General features: G+C 24.1%; 1 protein-coding gene across 1 annotated transcript in view; it reads right to left on the bottom strand.

Annotated features, from left to right (window-relative positions):
* Positions 1-17716, bottom strand: part of LOC119686384 (elongation of very long chain fatty acids protein AAEL008004) — a 35924-nt gene extending 18208 nt beyond the window's left edge. The window contains exons 1-3 of the mRNA XM_038100956.1: positions 17507-17716; positions 5281-5471; positions 5087-5167 (exon numbers count right to left, since the gene is read on the bottom strand). Coding sequence (XP_037956884.1) covers positions 5087-5167; positions 5281-5471; positions 17507-17651 — 417 coding nt within the window. The 5' untranslated portion in view covers positions 17652-17716. The remainder of the gene's footprint in view (positions 1-5086; positions 5168-5280; positions 5472-17506) is intronic.
* Between the last annotated feature and the right edge of the window lie 2863 nt (positions 17717-20579).

The following is a 20579-nucleotide window of genomic DNA, read 5'->3' as shown; positions in this document are numbered from 1 at the left end:
ATTGTTTTTACATAATGTAATATATAATGAATCTTTTATATATAATATAATGAATCTTTATTATCTTAGGCCAACTCCAACATATTTTCTTCACCTTATAAGATAAGTCAGCACATGATAACTTAGTACAATAATAGTTCACTCACCGACAAAGGAGCTGGGTCAGGAATTTCTAGCAATTAACCATATGAAATATGTATATGCGATCGAGAACTATGTTCACTCCAATTTTTAACAAAAATGAAACGAAATCAATAAATGACAGACAGCCAGTCAGTCACCACGGAAACTAAATCTTTTTAAAAGTATAAATAAATTGTTTAAAAAAGCTGAATATATTAGGCAATAATAATCAAATATAAATTTAATGGGTTTCAAGACTTATTGCAATTGAAAGCAATAAAAGAAATATATACTTGCAAAGAAATAAGCTGAATCGTGGCTTGTACACAATTGTAATGTTTCTGTCGCCTGGTATATAGTTAGATATCCTAACTTAGTAGAAAAAAACAAAAGCGATTGAAAAATATTTCTAGATACATATAGGGTTGTATGTAAAACTCAATACCTTTATCTTTGACAAAAATTGTAGTTCTTTCTGTAATTTTATTTCTATAAATAATTTGTTTAACAAATAAATCTAGTCTAATATTTTTTGTTTAATATAACAATATATTTCGAACAAGTGTTGATTGATTCTTGATATGCAAAAAGAGAGAGAGAGAGGCAGTTTAAAAACATAAGATCAAATCTTGCAAAATTATAATTGTTTTATATGTAATGTAGCCGTGATTTATGCTCACGTGGCTACTGATTTGCTGCATCACATAATGTCTATTGTAAAAAGTCTAGCTGCACGCAAGTTTATAATGCTAATAAACTTAAATAACAAACACAAAAACACCAAGTGGAAAAATGAATAAGCATGTTTGTTAAGTAACAACAAACCAAATAAAACAACAACACCATTTTTGTTAATATTATATATTCTTGTGTTTCTGTTAATAATATTATTAAATAATAACAAACAACCTTGAAAAGTTGCAGTTTTAAAACGAAATGTTGCCGCATCGTCAAAAACGTCTGCAACAACATAAAATATAGCAACACTAATAACATTAGCAACAACAACATTGAAAAGAGTTGAAAGAAAATGCATAAAATAAGTCTCAGCGCGCATTCAGCAAAGTGTGCACAACTCCACAGTGATCTGCTGCACTGCTTCATGCATGCACTCATGTTGGAGTGCAAACAAAATTTGATTAGCAACTTTGTATTGCAACATATTTAAGCTAACTTGGCTTTGTTTTTGTTGTACCTGTTGCTGCTATTGTTTTTAATTTTTATTTGCTTGTTTTTACGAGTATTTTTTAATACTAAAGTATTAAGATACATTTTCGGCTTGTTTTTGCTACATTCTTACTTTTTATGGTTGAATGAAATTAAGCACACGACCAGTGAAGCATTTCAAATTCAAGTATTTGTTAGGAATATTCTTTATTTTCTTTAGTTTTTGCCTTTTGTCTCATATTAAATTGACTAAAGGTTTACACACAAAAAAAAAAAATAAAATCGTATAACCTGCATGATCCACTGGTATGTAAATATTTTTTCCTTAAATAATTTTTATTTTTTTATTCAATAAAAATATTTATTTTATTTAATTATTAACAATTACGAGAACATTTCCGCCATTTAAGAACAAATTCATTTATGTTATTGGTAAATTAATAGCATTTATATTTTTCTGTAATTCTTTTTATAGCTAATATATGTGTGTATTGCTTTCCGAGTTATACTATACATATTATTTTAAACTAGTTTGTATACAAAAGATAACTAGATAGATATATAACTAGAAGATAACTAGTTAAAATGCGTCGAATAATCGTAGTAATTATTACAATTACCTCATTCATTTCATTGATTTTTTTTTCTGGTGTGTCATAGGGGCACAGCAATTTATTTAAAACTGATTCAGCAAAACGCATCTCTGTAAATATTGCACTACGTGCGCAACTTACAACACACCTTTCCTTTCTTTTTCTCTCTCCTTCATTTCTCTGACGCTGAACAATACAAACATAGATGCATTTCGCCGAAGGAGCTTAAAATTAACTGTCGAGGCCCTATGCTAGCGATGCAAAGAGAGAAATTTTAATGTACACCAAAATTTATTTAAACTGATTGAGAATTATATTTTTGTTTCATACTAAAATTGTAAATATATAAGAAAATGATATATAAGAAATATATGTTATATTTCTTAATTATTCAATTACGAATCTGTAAACAAATAATATACATATGTATATACAAATTATTGACTGCACGTCTTGTATTAAATGCAAAATAATTTAAAGAGTAGGATTTCTTACAGAGTAAAGTATATTTATTTTTGTAGACTCAAAAAAATATTGTGTATTTTTATAAATTTTTACATATGGATTTTGTTTTTTTCTCGTTTTAATATAAGTTACTTAAAGAATTCTTAACAACTAAAAACCAAGGTGCACAAAATGTTTAAAGTATATCGAAATATTACGCTTTTGGTATTCATATCTATTATCATAAGGTAAATTGTATGATGAAAAGTATCAGTTCATGATATGTTAAAACATATAAGTCGTTTTATTTATCGGAGAAAAATTTTTACCAATAACTATTAAAATTACGAGTATTTATTAAAAATTATTTTACTAGGATTCAGTACAAAACTTCTGGTATGAGAATCTTAAAAAATCTGAATGACAAATCGTTCCAGACCTTATAGTTTGAAATTACGAGAGCTTATTAAAAGTTGATATCCTAAAATTCAGAATAAAAATTTGAATTTAGAGGATCTTCAAAAATAATTTGTTTCGGACCTTACAGATTTTCATTAACAGAAATACTAGTAATTGTTTCAATGATTATTGGATGAATAACAGCTGATACAAGGCACTTATTTATTATTTTTGGTTAAAATTTTTCAAATTTATTTACTTATTTATTAAACATATTTTAAAATTTTTGCAATGGTAACACCTGATTTATTTAATTTTTATCTAATTTACCCTACTCGAAATTCTGATAAATACCAACAATCGCTGCCATGCCGACATAATTTACTATTTCACTCAATTCACCATCAATTTACTCACACTCGCACACGGCTTCAATGCTTTAGTTTTTAGTAAGTATTACTTATTAACAATTTTAGTTTTTAAGTAACCGACATTAGGCCTGGTTCAATTAAATTTTATTAATATATAATTATGTAAATTGAAGTAAATAACAATGTTTCTTTAATAATAACATTTGAATTTATTAATATGACTGTTGAAATTAGAAGTCTCTCTAAAAAAAAACCCCAGAGTTTATACTAACAATCTAATTTGATGTTTATTTTACTACTACATACAGTGAAATTAATGGTAAAAAATGTAAAACACTTTTTAAATAAGTAATAAATTTTTATTCATGAATAATAAAATAAAAACAACTAATCAAACTCAACCAATTAAAAAATTTGTTATTTAGCAATAATTTTAATTTAGCAATAATAATTTAATATATTCTACAAGTCGTATGAGTGAAAAAATTTTGCAATATTTGATAAGATGTAAAGTTCTTTTAATAACAATAATAGAAATAAAAAATTGATTATTTTACAATAAACAAAATATACTATATATTACTAACACAAGGTAAATTAATTGTGTACGATGTATATATAATTATGTTATTTTTTATTAATGATGTAAGGTACTAAGTTGTTTGAGATAAAAACTAAAATTTTCTGAAGAGTAAATAAAAACACATTAATTAATATTATTAATTAATTACTTATCTCGTATCGACATTACTAATTTGTATTATTTGCCAAAGATTTTATTCGCTATATTTAAGTTGGAACTTCAATTTAAATTAAAAAGAAATGTGCATTTAATAAAAATATTTATTATCAAATTTCAATTTGTTGTTCATAAATTATTAAAACTATTATTTTCAGTCCATCAAATTCATTAATAGTTAAAGTGTTGAGCAGATTTTATTCACTTTATTTAAGTTTGAATTTACTTGAACTTAAATTATAAAAATATGAGCATTTAATAATAATATTTATTAATAAAATCTCGATTTGTTGTTAATAAATTATTAGAATTATTATTCTCAGTCTATCAAATTCATTAATGCTTAAAGTGTTGAGCAGGTAACAACTGAAAATGATTTATGTTTCATTTCTTTATTTCTATGTGGATTTTAAATGATCAAGTATAATGTACGTATTATAATTTTCATAAATTATACATATAATTAGACACAATTAAGAATTTTGCATATTGCGAATATTCAAAAATAAATGCGAAATTTAATTAGAATCTTTATAACTTCATTTTATTTTAATTTTTATATTGCGAAATTTAAATACACGAAATCTGCTCATTTCGTCTGATAATAAAATTGAATCATTTTATCTATGAAAGCCAGACACGCTTATAAAAATAATTTACTATCACCGGCAAATGTGACTGGTTTCAGACCAATTCAAAGCAATAATTTGATAATCGAATGATTGTTTGCAAAATAGCAAAATTAAAAATACGAAACGACTTTTACTGAAATTCAAACCAAATCCGTTGATGAGCAAAATATTGCCAAAAACAATTTGCCATGAACAACAGTAACAACAATAACAACAATAAAGAAATTGAATATTTATAGTCAATGTATCGCACAAAAGAGATTTACTTTTTAACCAAAAAACATGCTTTTGTCGAAGACTCAACAGATAAAAAGATAAAAGTAAAAGAAAAAATCCGCACACAAGTTGACCATGAAAATATGTGGCAAGAAATGTTGCAATCTCGTGCAGAAATTCCAAACAAAAAATCACCAGTTAGGAGACCAGTCAGAACCACAATATTGAAATCATATGATAAGCTTGCGAATTTCCGCCTAGAATCGTTACTTGTTACTTGGCTAAGTTAAAAACAAAAGTTGTTCGACGACTCTTATGCAATAAGCTTAAATGCTTACTCGTATTTATTTGGTACTTTTTTTTCAGAGATGAATAATAATAAGTGCTTAATGAATAACTTACCCGCTTTGACATGGGGCCATCTGAATAGTCCACCGGTTGACATTTCAGGTTATAATAATTTAACCAACCAGCCATCAAGTGCTAAGAAAGGCAAAGAACATAAATTATAAATAAATTATTTAAATAATTTTTGCATATTATAAATATAGTTTTGCTTAATTTATCTAACAGATACTCGCGTGTAGAGAGCTTACCTCGTAGAACATGTAAGCGCTTAGCGCTACTTGAAATGCGTTGTAGATAACGAGGGTACGTCGTAGTTGGAAAGGTTTTCTGTCGCGCATGAAAAATGGTCCTATCACTAAAACCCACGATAAATAAATACCAACAAGACCAAAAGTGTACAGAGGATGTTCCATTAAGGGAAAACGTTTCGATCGAGGATCTGGAAAATAAAAGTTAAAAAAAAATTTTAATTACTATATAAAAACTAAACTGTATTAATAATATTGTATATTATATACTCGTAATTATACATTTTAACAGATACAGCAGACTATTTGCGAATTTTGGAATAAGTAATTATGAAAATTGCAGTTGACAAATTTATTACAAAACTTATATCTGGAAAAATGGTTATTAAAATATTTAGATAGAAAATGAGAAATTTGCATGTCAAGGAAACATTGAGATATAAGTGATTATATCGTATTTTAGCGCAATTATAATGAAAGAGATGCAATTTTTGTTAGAAAGAAAAAATTCTTTAAAACATTTTTAGTATGTAAAATTATTTATAGTTTTATCAAATATCAATATTTATGAAATTTTGTAAATGGTTATTAAAAATGTAACAAATTTTAATAGTTAGCAATTTTTGTCAATTAATTAATTTATAAATTTCAACATTTCTAATACTTCTGCAAAAATTTCCCAGGAAAAGTGATGTGTCATATCTTGAATACATAAATATTATTATGTCTACTATTAAGGTAATATATTGTAGATTTTGACTATAAGATACAAAATTTTTTGTAATATTTCTTTCAACCAGTTATTAACTAAAACATTGGAGCAATTTGAAATGCAATGATAGTAAAAAGTGTTATACAATTATCATAAATAGTAATTTTCACTGTATTAAGAAACATGTTTAGTTTTACTATTTATTTGAATAGTTGAGTAAAATTAAGTATAACACGAATATTTGCCATTAAGAAATATAAGAAATTTTTGTATATTCGAATTAAGATATTTCATATAACAAGAAGCTAGATAGTTAGTTAGATATTTACATGTAACATTCATAATTATAATAGTTAAAAATACTTTATTAATTTTAAACGTTGGGAACTTACATGAAAATTGCAATTATTAAAATGATTGATCTGCGCAAATGGATTTAATCTAAATTTTCTGGTAATATACTTATGAATTTTATAAAATTGAATTTGTAATTTTATTTTAATTAACACACACTACTATTTTCAACTTACATTCTTGAATAATTTTATTTTATAAACTGATATATAATAAATACATTTCGAACTTAATATATTGCCAAGGAAGTATTTACAATTTGCATGTAATAAAGATTTGATTTAAATAAAATAGAAAAACGACTTATAAATATTGTAAATAAGATGAGAATTTGCTCAACATTGCATATATTATACAATATATTAATTAATACATTACTTAAAGACAAGGAAATAAATACCAAAATAAAAAGTAAACGTAGACAATTTGTTTGTATTAAGAAAAGCAGTGTTGACGTTATTACAAATTATACTTAGAGTTGCAATCTGGTATATCTTTTCTACTTTCTCTGAATACTATACTTTATGATTGTTTCAGAATGACGTAAGTTCACAGCTTCCTTATGCGAGAGTTTGCTGTACAGGCGGGAAATTTACTTGGATTGTAATCGACATACAATATATCTTTTACTAGAACTAAAAGTTGTTGTTTGTATAAAACAACAAGTAACTAAAGTATGCTTATTGCTTTGTTTCAATAATCTCTAATAATCACTATTACAGTATGCATATAAGTTACAAATGCAAATGACCACTATGTTTATTATAAAACAATTAATTATAACTTAATTGTTATTTGAATAACAAATCACTTTAAATAAATACCTAACTGCCTATTATTTTTGTTAGAAAGTATAATTGTTGATTTAATGTAAAACTAATGTAAAACTAACTCCGACCTAAAGTTCTACTACAGGTCACAAGAAATCTAACTATAGTTGTCGTGCTAACTGTATGAGGACAACTTTGAAAGGCAGTGAGCGAAACAATAGTACCTAGTTAAGAAGTAACGAAATGGTTATTATATATAAGTTGTAAGGGAAACTGAGTTATTGTACAAAAAACTATCCAAATTTATCTCATTCTCATTATTAAACACAATCCAAACGATTTAAAGATAAGTAAATAAATAACAAATAAATGAAAATAACTAAAAAATTATTACAGAAACTGTGACAGGGCATTTGTGGTTAAAATTTCATCTTATAGAAATCGAAACTTGTCCTGATAAAACTTGTGAGTGTTATAAGAATAATAACTACTAGCAGTTTATCCGTCACTGTAACACAAACAAAAGAAATACCTTAGTGGGCATGTTTTAACAGATAAGGAAAAAAAGATTCGGTAACGTAGGTTCAATACTACAATTTATCAAGGAAAGTGATCTTAGAAATATAATATGAATCTTGTAAAGAAACACAATTTAGCTCAAGATAGCAATGTAAAATCTTCCAACTTTGGAATAATGATCAATCATTTCGATAACCTCATTCAAATGAGCATAAAGCTAACTTATGGATCTAAAGTATAAAATCTACTGTTTTCAGAAAGTATATAACGATAGCTTTAACTTTCTCTAAGTATTAATAAGCATAAGAATATATGCACAAAATATGGCTTTAATAATATGGCTTTTTATGGCTTCAAAATAAATATTTAATAAGATTTAATGTAAACTCGATTTGAGAAAATAATAGTAATGTGGTATAAAAATAGTAATCAGTTAAATATTAAAATGAAGAACTAACTGAAACCATTTTAACTGGTTTCAAACTGTTAATTTGGCAAAACTCTTGGTAGAAGTTATAAATAACACGCAATTATAATAACACACATTCTATAGGGTCTCTATATACCTATTTAAAAAATTCTATTCTTAAATTTTAAATAAAATTTTAGTAATGCTAGTAATTTTTCAAAAACATGGCAATGAAACATGGTTTTTGTTTTTTTTATCCCGTTGTTTAAAAAAAAGATAGTAGTCAAAACCAGTTTACTAAAGACTACATAAAAGATGTCATGTTTTAAGAGATATACGAAAGATGGTTGCCAACCCACTTAGTCCAATAAAGTTCACTGTGCTAATACTCAGATAAAACTGCGAGATTGCGAACTTAGTGGTTTATATCTTAAAATTAGAGTAAATAAAAATGTAATGTGAACAAATTAAAATTTTATCTACATCATATATATAAAAATATATATATTATGTATTAAAAATGCATTTATTTACACTTGGTTCGAACATAGTGAAAGATAATGATTGTTTTGATTGTCACATTTAAATAAAATGTTTCTAATAACGCAAATAATAAACTAGTAGTAATTAATTTGTTATTGTGCACAAAAATTCTAAGAAAAACACTTAGTGAAAATAACTTAGTGAAAATAATTTATAGATATATGAACATCTACAAACTGCTAGAGATTTCGCCTTGTATTGTAATTATTTAATTTTAAGTAAAGGAATAACAATAATAATAGAAATTAAATTCAGCAAAATAAAATATATAATGCTGTTATACATGATATTGTTTTGTATTACTAAAAAATAAATTAAAATTTTTGTTGGGAATCCTAATACTTGAACTCAATTCAAGAATATTTTAAAACTTTTCTAAAATTAAATATATTTGATAAAGTCCCATATATTTGATAAAGATTTAAAATAAACTAGCGATGGGTTAAAATGTTTACTATGGGTTCCATAAAAAATAGTTCCATTGGAACTATTATGCATTTTAAATTAGAAAAGTGTAATTCACTGTTGTATATTAATAAGGGCACATTATCAACACAAATGTTAATAATATTCAGTTAATTTAAAAATAAATATACTATAATTTAAAAATATATAATTTATGGAGATTACTACTTTTATAACAATAAATTGTATAATTTGCTTATAATATATAACACAAACATATATAACGATAATTATAAAGAATATTTTAATATATAAAGCACATTTCTTGTAATTTATGCGTAAAATGAAAAATTTTATAATTTGCAGTTTTGTTATTTTGATTATTTTTAAATTCTATCAAATTAATTATTTTCATTACAATTCAATATGTGATAAAAATTCTACTTCCACAAGCCTTAAGTATAAAATCTTGTACTGCATCTACACAACCAAATACTACTCAAGTGCAATTAACAACTTTTGTTGAATTGAATTAATTTTCTATTAAAAATCTTATCATTTACTAACCGAATCACTGTGCTACACTCCTTCTATTTCCAAATAATTGAATAGTTGAGCATGATTTCGTTAGAAATCTTAAAACGTTGAAATAGTATGGAATTATTATTTATTATATATTATAAACATAAAACGGAATTATTTCCATTAATGAAATTAAGTGAGAAGTTATAGGTTAAATCGATATATTACATGAATGAAAAATATTAATATAGATTGAAAAATTGGTAATTGCTCCAAAAAACAAAAAATAAAATTCGTTTAAGTAAAATAAATAGTTTAAATCGATACTAACTTCAGGAAAATGAAATTAAATGTTCAAAAGATCAAAGGTGTCTTTTATTTATTATATTGCAACATTTACTTGAAGTAAAATGTATGTGATAATATTTAAACTTTATTAAATTCTTTATAAAAATTATAAAAAAATACATTACGTTTATATAAAATAATGAAATATCTCAATATTGGTATAATTATTTAATATAAAGTCATGTACGAAAACTTTTACTATAAAAGTGTTTTAAAAGTAATATTTATTATTGTATAGAAGTTCTATAATATGATGCTCTCTCTCTCTCTCTCTCTCTATAAGTGACGAGCTAATGGCGTAGGCCGTCTACATCAAAAACAGATGATTTTAATGTACACATAATTTTTTTTTTATCAAGTAAAATTAATTAATTATGTAGAGCATAAGTATTAATTTCTGTGGAATGACAGCTTTCTATGATTTTCTAGTTTTATATTAAGCAATTAACCTCTACTGTGTCTCATACTTCACCTGCTGACTACTTTAATGGAGAAATATATCTTATGCATAGTTTTAGTAATTAAAATAATATGTTGTAAAAGACACTAAATATTAAAAATTCAATATCAATTTAAACTAAAACTTTTGTCAAACTTAATCTCAGGAATAAATGCAATTCGATTAATAATAAAATCGAATTATTTGAAGTGAATTGGAAAAAATCAGGAGAAATAAAATTTGCTAAACTTGTAATAATAATAATGTTGATAATTATAAAATAAATTAATTTAAAAAATATATACATTTTGTATATATTTGGGTATTTGGAAATACTGGAAACATCTGTATGATCAGCCAAAAATTCCATTAATTAAAATAATATAAAAGAATTTTAATTGTTGTAGTTCTCTACTTTTCGAAATATTTTTAAATAAATATATATATGTTGTCCTTATATATATCCCAATACATGCTGTTTGTATTAAATAAATGATTTTTTAATTGTAAAAAAATTATAATCATAAAATTTAACTGTGTTTAAAAAACTATTTTCCAATTCATCTTTAATTTGTATATATATTTTTTAATCATAGCGTAAACAAAATTTAGTTTATGTTTAATGCAAAGACATAAAATTAAATTTATTTGTTTTTGGATTTTTTTTATCGAATAATTTAAAGATTCTTTAACTTAGTGCCAACTTTACTGTTTGTTTTAATAGCTAATATGCAGAATTAATGTTTTTTTCAATAAAATTATTATAATTTTTTCCGCTTTTAAGGTTTCTGTAGTACAGTAGTATAGCAGAGATCTAAAAGAAAACCTTAAGTAAAGTTTTTTGATCATTAACTTTAAACTTGAAAATTTTGCATGCGCTACTGCCTTAACTTCTGCTAAGCTAAAACTACAAAACATGTTAACATTAAAGCTATGGCCTTGGCAATGCCAATAGTATTTTTGACAATTATTAACGTAATTAAACAGACATATTTACAAAGTTCAGATATTATTTTTTTTATAACTGCGTATAGTGTGTGCATTTAAGCATGTTATGCAGTTATTTTTTTTATTTATTTACATTTTTTCTGTTTATAGTGAAGTACATTATGATTTTGATGTAGAAAAGGTCAATGATATTAAAATAAAAGTAATAATATATTTTATTCTACTCTACTAGAATTACTTTAGTTTTTGTTTATATTTTACGTCGGCCACATGCTTACATATGTTAATGTGAGTTATTTATACAAAAGACTTAAGACACAAACTTGCTACAAATTCTGTCTAGTAAACGAATATTAGTTTGTTAATGGTTGGCCTTTACTATTTATTGTATATTCCTTGAGCATATATCTTACATGGCTTTTGTTTTTTGTAAATTTTATTTATTTTTAGTTAACTGTTGTATGCTGTACATAAAAATTAAAATTTTAAAAAAATGTTTCAATAATTTCGGTTTTGAAATTGTTGATTTCAAAAATGAAGACAACCAAGTAATTACATTTAAGCGAAAAAAAAGTAGAGATAGTAAAGGTAAAAATAGAAAACGGAAAACATAGACTGAAATGAATATTCTCTCTATATACATTGTTAATTATTTATTATTTTTTTATTCATTTGTTTTCATTTATTTACTGCATTTTGGCAATTTGATTGCTACAGTTTGATTCTAAAAATCATATACCTATGAAGTTAATCTAATAATTAAATGGAATAATTCTAATAACGTGTTAATTTGTGTCATTTTTAAATGTACTTTTAAAGGCAAATTTAAAAATTAGTTAAACTTATGAAACTAACATAAAAAAGAATATGATATTTTCGACTATAAAAAATTAGAACAGAGAATATGCGGTATAATTTACACATATATATTTTTTTTTCAACTAATTATTGTTATATTAAACTTTAATTAAAACCAAAAAATGCTAATAGTCTGCATAATTTGTCAGGTGATATGGTTTATTTTTTATTAGATAAAATATACTAAAAACAATTAGCAGTTTTTCAGAAATTTCCGAAATGATTTTATTTATTTCAAAGAGAATTTTTAAAATGTATTATGTATTTACAAATAAATTTATTGATCTTATATATTAAATATTATATATGATAACAAATTTGTAAGATTTGAATAAATGTACACTAAAGTGAACATAATTTTTTGTGTATTGAGTTAAGTTATCCATGTTATATATTTTATGATTATTAAGTATTGATAAAATCGTAGTAATTTCTCAAAATTTAAATGCCAATATTATTAGAACATTTTTCTGATATTATTTGCTCTAAATAGAGGTGAAGTACTATGTAAAAACAAAACCCAGTTAATCCATTAATTAAATTATTTTAATATCTTTCTATTAAATTTCTCATCTATTATACATTAATACACTTCTAAAATATTTATGAGAGAATGTGACTAGGTATATTAGACAAGGCATAAAACGAATTTTTTCCAGAGTCATCCTGGTCGACACAAAGCTGTACAAATTTCGTTCCTATTCTATGACCGTATGATGAGAGAACTCAAAGAACATGTGGTAAACCAAGTTCACTAAAACGTCTTTAATAAGATGGTAAAATGTTCAAATTTATTTCAAAAAAGATTTATTGTACACTTTTATAGCGCTATATTTATCATACTTTGCAAAAACGATGTATTTTTTAAAAGTTTAATGAGTAATATAAATGTTCACAAAAAATAATAGAATTCCTAACTGTTGATGGATGCAAAAATTTGTCATATAACTCATTAATTAGTATAGAAATATATATTTGTATAGTTTATCTGAAGACAGTCAAAACTACAGGGAGAAGTAAAAACATTGGGATATTAATATGAAATTAATGAGAAATTAATATCCAATTTGAAAGATAAAAGTACATTTATATAGCAGATGTCTAGACTAGAAGCATATGTCCACTTAAACGCCTTCAGTCATACCAATTTCAAGCACTCAAAAGAGTCGTGAGAATACTATGACACATCAGGTCGATAGAGTTATATAGAGATTTCCGTATAGAAAATTTAGTTATAAATATAGTAACAAGACGTTGTAACTTTTCACATAATTAAATTACATTCAAACACTACTCACTATAAATGCAGTTATGCGGTTCTGATATCATAGTGCTGAATCATAGATTTATGATAAATATGAACAAAATCTGTGAAACGATTTTATTTAGAAATTCATGTAGTAGGTATTTTTCAATTTATTTTATTATTTCTACATGAATATACTTAAATAATTTGTAATATGAATTTGTAAATAATAATAGTTATTGATTTTGAATTAGTTAATTATATTGAATAAAAACATTTCCAATGAATGATATAAATAATACTAACAATCCAAACATATCGACAGTTATGGAGACCCTTTTAAACCACTTCGTATCCTTCAGCGTGTAAACTACTTCTTTAAGTTCTTATGAACTTAAGCAATTCCTTACATGAATTAAAACAAAAGTAAATAAAAATATATAATGTGACACACTTATTACAGTAACAAAAATATATATGCTCATTTCAGTATAAATTATTAAAAATAACTATGTATTTTAGCTACATGCATGAGCTGAAAATATAATTAAAAAAAGTGCTATCAAACGAATCAAAACCTTTAAATTTAAACAATTTTTTTATTTTATGTGAAATTTAATAACTAATTAATACCTAATAACTAATTTAAAAATTGATCAGTCTACCCAAATTAATGGCCACAGAGTAATGCCTCATCATATCTTTTTATTGAGTATTTTTTATATAATTTGTGTTATTTTATAACATGTTATTTTATATCTTTTAATAAATAAAATTTAATTTCATAAATTTTAATTTTTTGTAATTATTTTTATTTGGTAATTTAAAATGTTTTAAGAAAGTTCCTTACACACAGAAAAGATCTTATTCATATATATAAATTGATTTTTAATTATTTCATTTATAATATTTATTTAAATTTTATATAAAAAATGTGCGATAGTAACGTATTACTCCTAACTGCAGATATTTGTTATTCTTATAATTTTCAAACAAAAAGTAAACATAAAATAATTAAATATTGTAAAAAAAACATTTATTACTAAAAAAAATTTTTGACCTCAAAAGTTTGTACTTAATATTCGAGTATATTACTGGTATTTTGGGTCTAGGTTCATTAACTCTTAATAGCAAGATATGAAACTTTCATTTTAAAAGGTTTTTACTCATAAACTTTTTGACTTTATTCGGCAGCTATTATCAAAGGTGAGATAAAATATAATTAAAATGTTATATTATATAAATATTATGTAAACATGGTAGAAATAAAAAATGAAATGAGAAATATAAATTATAAATTTCATTATCTATGATACTTTTGTTTATCTGTTCAACAAATTGATATATTTTTGAATAGATTTATAAAGTCATTTTAAATATATTAATTCATGGGTTTACAATACAGTTCAGTTAAGTAATATTATATATTAAAAATGGAAAACTAAATTTTTATTTAATGTTATTGTTATTGGATAGAATTTTCTTTGATATATTATATCTCGGTAAGTACTAAAAATGTATGCCTTTACAATTGCTTGAATCAAGAAATCACCTTCTAAGGTTAAGGCATTTTAAATTGAAACACTTATAAAACAATATTATAGCTCTCTAACAAAAATAATATCTGAATTTTAAAAAAATGCACATTAATAATTAAATAAGTTATTAAAAAATATAAATTTTTTATTAATTTTGTTATATTTTCTTTTAGAACTTATTTTTTTTGACTAGAAAAATTTATAAATTGTCTAGAACACAAATTTTTTATAACAAAATTTGAATAGATAATACTAGCTTCAAGATCAAGAAAGAATCAAGAAATCACCTTCTAAGGTTAAGGCATTTTAAATTGAAACACTTATGAAACAATATTATAGCTCTCTAACAAAAAAAATATCTGAATTTTAAAAAAATGCACATTAATGATTAAATAAGTTATTAAAAAATATAAATTTTTTATTAATTTTGTTATATTTTCTTTTAGAACTTATTTTTTTTGAATAGAAAAATTTATAAATTGTCTAGAACACAAATTTTTTATAACAAAATTTAAATAGATAATACTAGCTTAATTCTAATTTTAGGTATGTTACTATTTCCATTCTAATAGAGAAAGACTTATTATATTAATTATGTTGAAAATGGTTTATTTAAATTTAACCTACGATGAGTTAAATTTCCAAAATTTTTTCCCAACATTTAGAAAAACAAGGAAAAATTTGGTTTTGGATTTATTGAAATTTCAATAATTTACTTCAATAATTTCAATTACTTTTACAATAAATTAATTTTTTTCTTCTTATTTACTTAATTTTATTAGTAATATAATTTTAGTTTATATTAATTTTCATATAATTATATAAGCCTAAAAGCTAACAGGAATACTAAGAAGAAATAGAAATAACTAAGAAATAAATAGCCAAATGAAGTGCATATGTTAAATAATAACAATATATTTAAGACTAACAATCAAATAGACACACATCACCGAGTTAATTAATTTATCATTAAGAATATATATAATTTACTTATGTAGGAGCTCATGCGACGCAAAGGGTAATCGTTCAAGGAGACACTTGGATATAAGTCTTTTATTTATAAAAGGATAAAGGATCATTCCATTGAATAACTTTATTCAAAACTTATAATATGAGCAGGTTAAGTTAACCTAGTAAAAATTATATATTAACTATGATTCAGTACCCAAATAAATAAATATATATATACATATATGTGTATGTTATTAGTTCCTATCTGCAATATTTGAGGTGTTTGAAATTACAGTTGGCAATTTAATACTATAATGTGCTTTTGATCAAATTCTTTTCAATGGAAATTTTCGCCTTCCAATGAATGCTAGAAAGATTTAAGGTGAGCATAACAGAAAAATTGGAAAATTTGTTTTATATAGTCTCCGATTTAGTTAATTATAATTGTCTCAATAAAATTACTCTATATTTGCAATACTACGAAGATTGAAACAAGTCTATTCATAAATTAAATTCAGATGAAGAGGTGCAGTTTTTTTTTGTTTACAATTCAATTTTATATAAGTAATTTAAATATTGTTTTATAATACACTGACTTTCTAATGCTTATATACAATATAAATAAGAATTTTTAGCAGTGAAACTGTATCAATAATATAAATTTAAGTTAAACAATTATTAAAATTGAATAAAATTAATTTACTAGAATAAACGTAGACTTAATAAAAATTGCGCTTTTTAAAATTTGTTGAGGAAAAATAATATTAAAATCTTCAAATCATGGCATTTAATAAATGCTTTAAGTTCCTCTCACTTGGTATTGAACAATTATTCTTCATTAATTATTTAAGTTTTTATGAAACTAAACTCTTCTAATAATTACTTGTAATTAATGTGTAATAAAAACAAGTCATTGTTTACATTAACAAGTGATATCTATTATAAACTAAATATAAATTTGTAGTTAATAGATTTGCTTTTTTACTAATACATATCAAATAACTATTGATTGTCAATATTAAATATTAACTTATTTCAATTAATCAGTTTAGCTGCATTTGCCTAACTGGTATTTTATTTGTCGGACTAATGCAATTTCACGTTTAGATATTTTTTATTTTTCAATAAAATTGAATTACCATACAAAAGTAATAAATTTAGTAAATCGTATGAATGAAATAGTAATTGCACAGTTTTAAAAGGGGCTTTTTTTCAAACAAAAGCAAATAAAATGTCTATTATAGAATAAAGAAAAATCATATTATTGAGTGAGACAGTATTTAAGGAAATTTTTATAAATTGAAATGAATATATTTTTAAAGAAATCTAGTTTTTATGAGTGGATAAAATGTCACATAAAATGTCACGCAAGTGGTTTAATTATCTCAGTTCACACAGCATTTGAATAAATGCGGAAATAAATAACAAATGAATTCAATAATATCAATAAAAGTTGTATTCGAATCAAATAAGAAAATGTTCTTAAGCAGAATAATTACTAGAACTGGTCTTATGACATTCTTAACATAATTTACATGGCGTATTTTCTAAGGTAAACTACTTCCTTCAACATCTTTACTTGTTGTATAAATAAAGAATTTTCTGCTAATTCAAAAAGAATGAAGTCTAATGAATTATAGTGTTTGTTTCTTAATCATACATACCTCCGTAGTCCTCTTCGACCAATTGATAGTATCTTTGTATTAATCCAGTATAATTTCTTGTGATATGATGCGTTTTGAATTCATCAAATGCAATATTGACAATCTCAGCAGCCATATCAAAACGTGAAGTAATATTGCTATTCATTTTGTTTTACTTGTTTTTATTTTTTGTGTGAAATTATAATAAAAATACGTTGCGTTATATTTGAATACGAAACACTTTTTTATATATGTATTTATTTAAAACCACTAAGGAAACATACAAAATTTCCTTTTAATTGATATTTTTTAAAATAATTTTTTAATAATTATATTTGAAACCGTTCTCAGGCAGTGCTATATAAGCATTTTACTGAAAATTCACAAATTTCTAACACAAAAAACCGTTTCTTCTTCAATTTAAAATCGAAACAAACGTTTTTTTTTAAATATTTTCGTTTTAAGTACCAACTTCTTTTAAAATTGATTTTATAATAATCTTACACCCTCTGTTCTTAATAACCGTAAAGAAAATTTAGTCTAATATATATAATATTTAATTGAACCGCGCCATACGATAGTTTATGCTCAACTGAATGCAAAACTTCTCGGTGTTCACAAGATAAAATAAAATTTTGCGCTGCGCTCAAGACTTACTTTACAAAAACAAAGCAAACAACGACTAAAATATTAACTTGCAAAAGACTCAAACAACATTTCGAGCAACAATAACAAACACTAACAACACAAACAACACCAACGACTGACAAAGCTGAGCGCAGCATACAACACCAACAACAACACACTAATAAAGCGCTAGTGGCAACACACATTAATATGTGCGTTCAATATATTTTTCAATAATTTTTTTTGTTGTTTCGGAAGTCGAGGCGACATCTTAAGCTTAATATGAGCTTTGATATAGAAGCTTTACACTCACGTCATTTGTATAAGTGTGAGTATTTGTGGTAACCAATACAAACACGATATTCACACATTTGAGTTGGTAAATAAATCAACAATGAATCCCTTTTAAATGGCTTTTCGCAGTGAATTCATCAAAGCTTCGCAAAAATACAACAACGGCTCACGAAGGTGGTTGGTTTTTATTTGTATTAGTGTTGTTGATTTACTCGCAAGTACTTGTTGACTTAGTTGTTGGTGTGACTGATAACTTAGTGGCTTAATTTAATCTTTTCAAAGTTTAAAGTGAAACACGTTTTGTTTATTATTTATACCGGATGTAAAATTCGTACGTAATTTGTTTGTACAATGTTTCTAAAACGGAAATCTATTTACTACAGTTTAAAAAGAATTATTTTTGTACACTTTATCTTTAACATAAAATAGATAAGCGGTCATTTGAAATTTCGTTAATTTATGTTTGCAAACTTAAATTATTTAATATTTTTAACACATTTTTGTTTTTAATGATTAGATTATGTTATATTAAATGGCTATAAAATCTCCTTTTCAGGGCTCCACGTACTTGCTAAAATTATTTAGACGCTTGCATTAATTAACTGCAATTATATCATCATAATTGTATAAATTTAAATAATATTTATTGCTGATTTAAATATTTTAATAATAACACTTATATATATCTGAAAATTCAAAAAAATTGTAAATAATTTGAAAAATTACTTCTTATTACTAGTAAAAATGTAACTCTTTCAAATATATAGTACATATTTAATTTGATTTGTATATACTAAAAGCAGCAATGACTAAATAATGTGTGTATACAAAACTTTAATACCTTAATGTTACTGAAAAAAAAGCTAGCAAATGTTGTAGGTTAGGTTAGATCCTTAAAATTTAGTTAGACTTATTAGTCCTTGTATTATCGTATAATGAAAACTCAAAAGTTTAAAAACCCACCTGAACCTTGAAATGCTTTTTAGAAAGATTTGCTGAAGTTACCCTTTACCTCAAAAAGAAAGCCCTTAAAATAGTAAAATCGCGCTATAGTAAACTCTTTTGCTGGGCAGTTACAAAGCAGATGTGAGGTACTTTCATAGTCCTCTGAACTAACATACCACAAGACTCAACAAAAGTTTGCATGACACCAACGATATGTACTGATTATTTAAATGTTCTGAGTGATTACCTGAAGCAGTCCGACTGATGATAAAGTAACGAAATCTTAAACTACTTCAAATTCTCGTGTTGCAATCAAAAACTGTTCGATGTAAATTGAACTGATCTCAAGATCTTTAAAGCAGCATGACTGCGTGATGTTTCTATTAAATATATCTATTAAATATATTTATATATCCACTTCCAGACAAGGTATAGCTTACCTAATAGCGATCACTTTAGGCTGAAAAACAACCCAATGATCAAGAAGCCTATAATAATAATATTGAATAATATAGATTTATGTAATATATTGTATATTATTATTAAAAAAATCTCAATAGGTTTATTACTTTAATAATTGCAATATTGTAATTAAATATAAGCAAGATATAGTAGCCAAATATACATTTAATATATTAATTTCGAAAATGGTTCTTAAACCACTTCAATAATGCTTCGATAATTATATAAGATCATAAATATTGGATTTATTAATAAAATATGTATGTTAATGTGAGTTGAAACTTATGTGTTATAAGTTAAACTGAAAAAAAAACACGAATAAATTCTAGAGACTAACACAAAGGAACACAAAGTTAGTATATTACTATTTCAGTGTCCTTACTCTTATGAGAAAAAGTAACAAAGTGTAAACGTTAAGATGATTTTAAGTTGCGCAAATATCTTCACTTGGATACTTCCTTGAAGTTATTGTCAAAAAGTAGTCATGGTTGTGATCACTTAAATAAATAGGAATTTCTCTTATTAATGTTATAATTAATAGTATTATTTATATAATATTATTTACAATTATTTATATATTTATTAATGTTAAATATTAATAACAGTAAAATATTATTTTTAGCTACTTAAGTATCTTAAAGCTTCACCTTAGTGCAATAAGGTTGATCAATTTTAATATATCTTCCGGATAATCATCAATAGAAATATTTATTAATTACAGTTCGCTTTACCGATAATATTACAAACAACCGTGTAATTAGCAAAT

The sequence above is a fragment of the Teleopsis dalmanni genome, chromosome 2, assembly GCF_002237135.1.
Source record: "Teleopsis dalmanni isolate 2A chromosome 2, ASM223713v2, whole genome shotgun sequence".
Classification (NCBI taxonomy): domain Eukaryota; kingdom Metazoa; phylum Arthropoda; class Insecta; order Diptera; family Diopsidae; genus Teleopsis; species Teleopsis dalmanni.
Note: the sequence above shows the minus strand (reverse complement) of the source record. Positions and strands in the feature narration are given on the sequence as shown.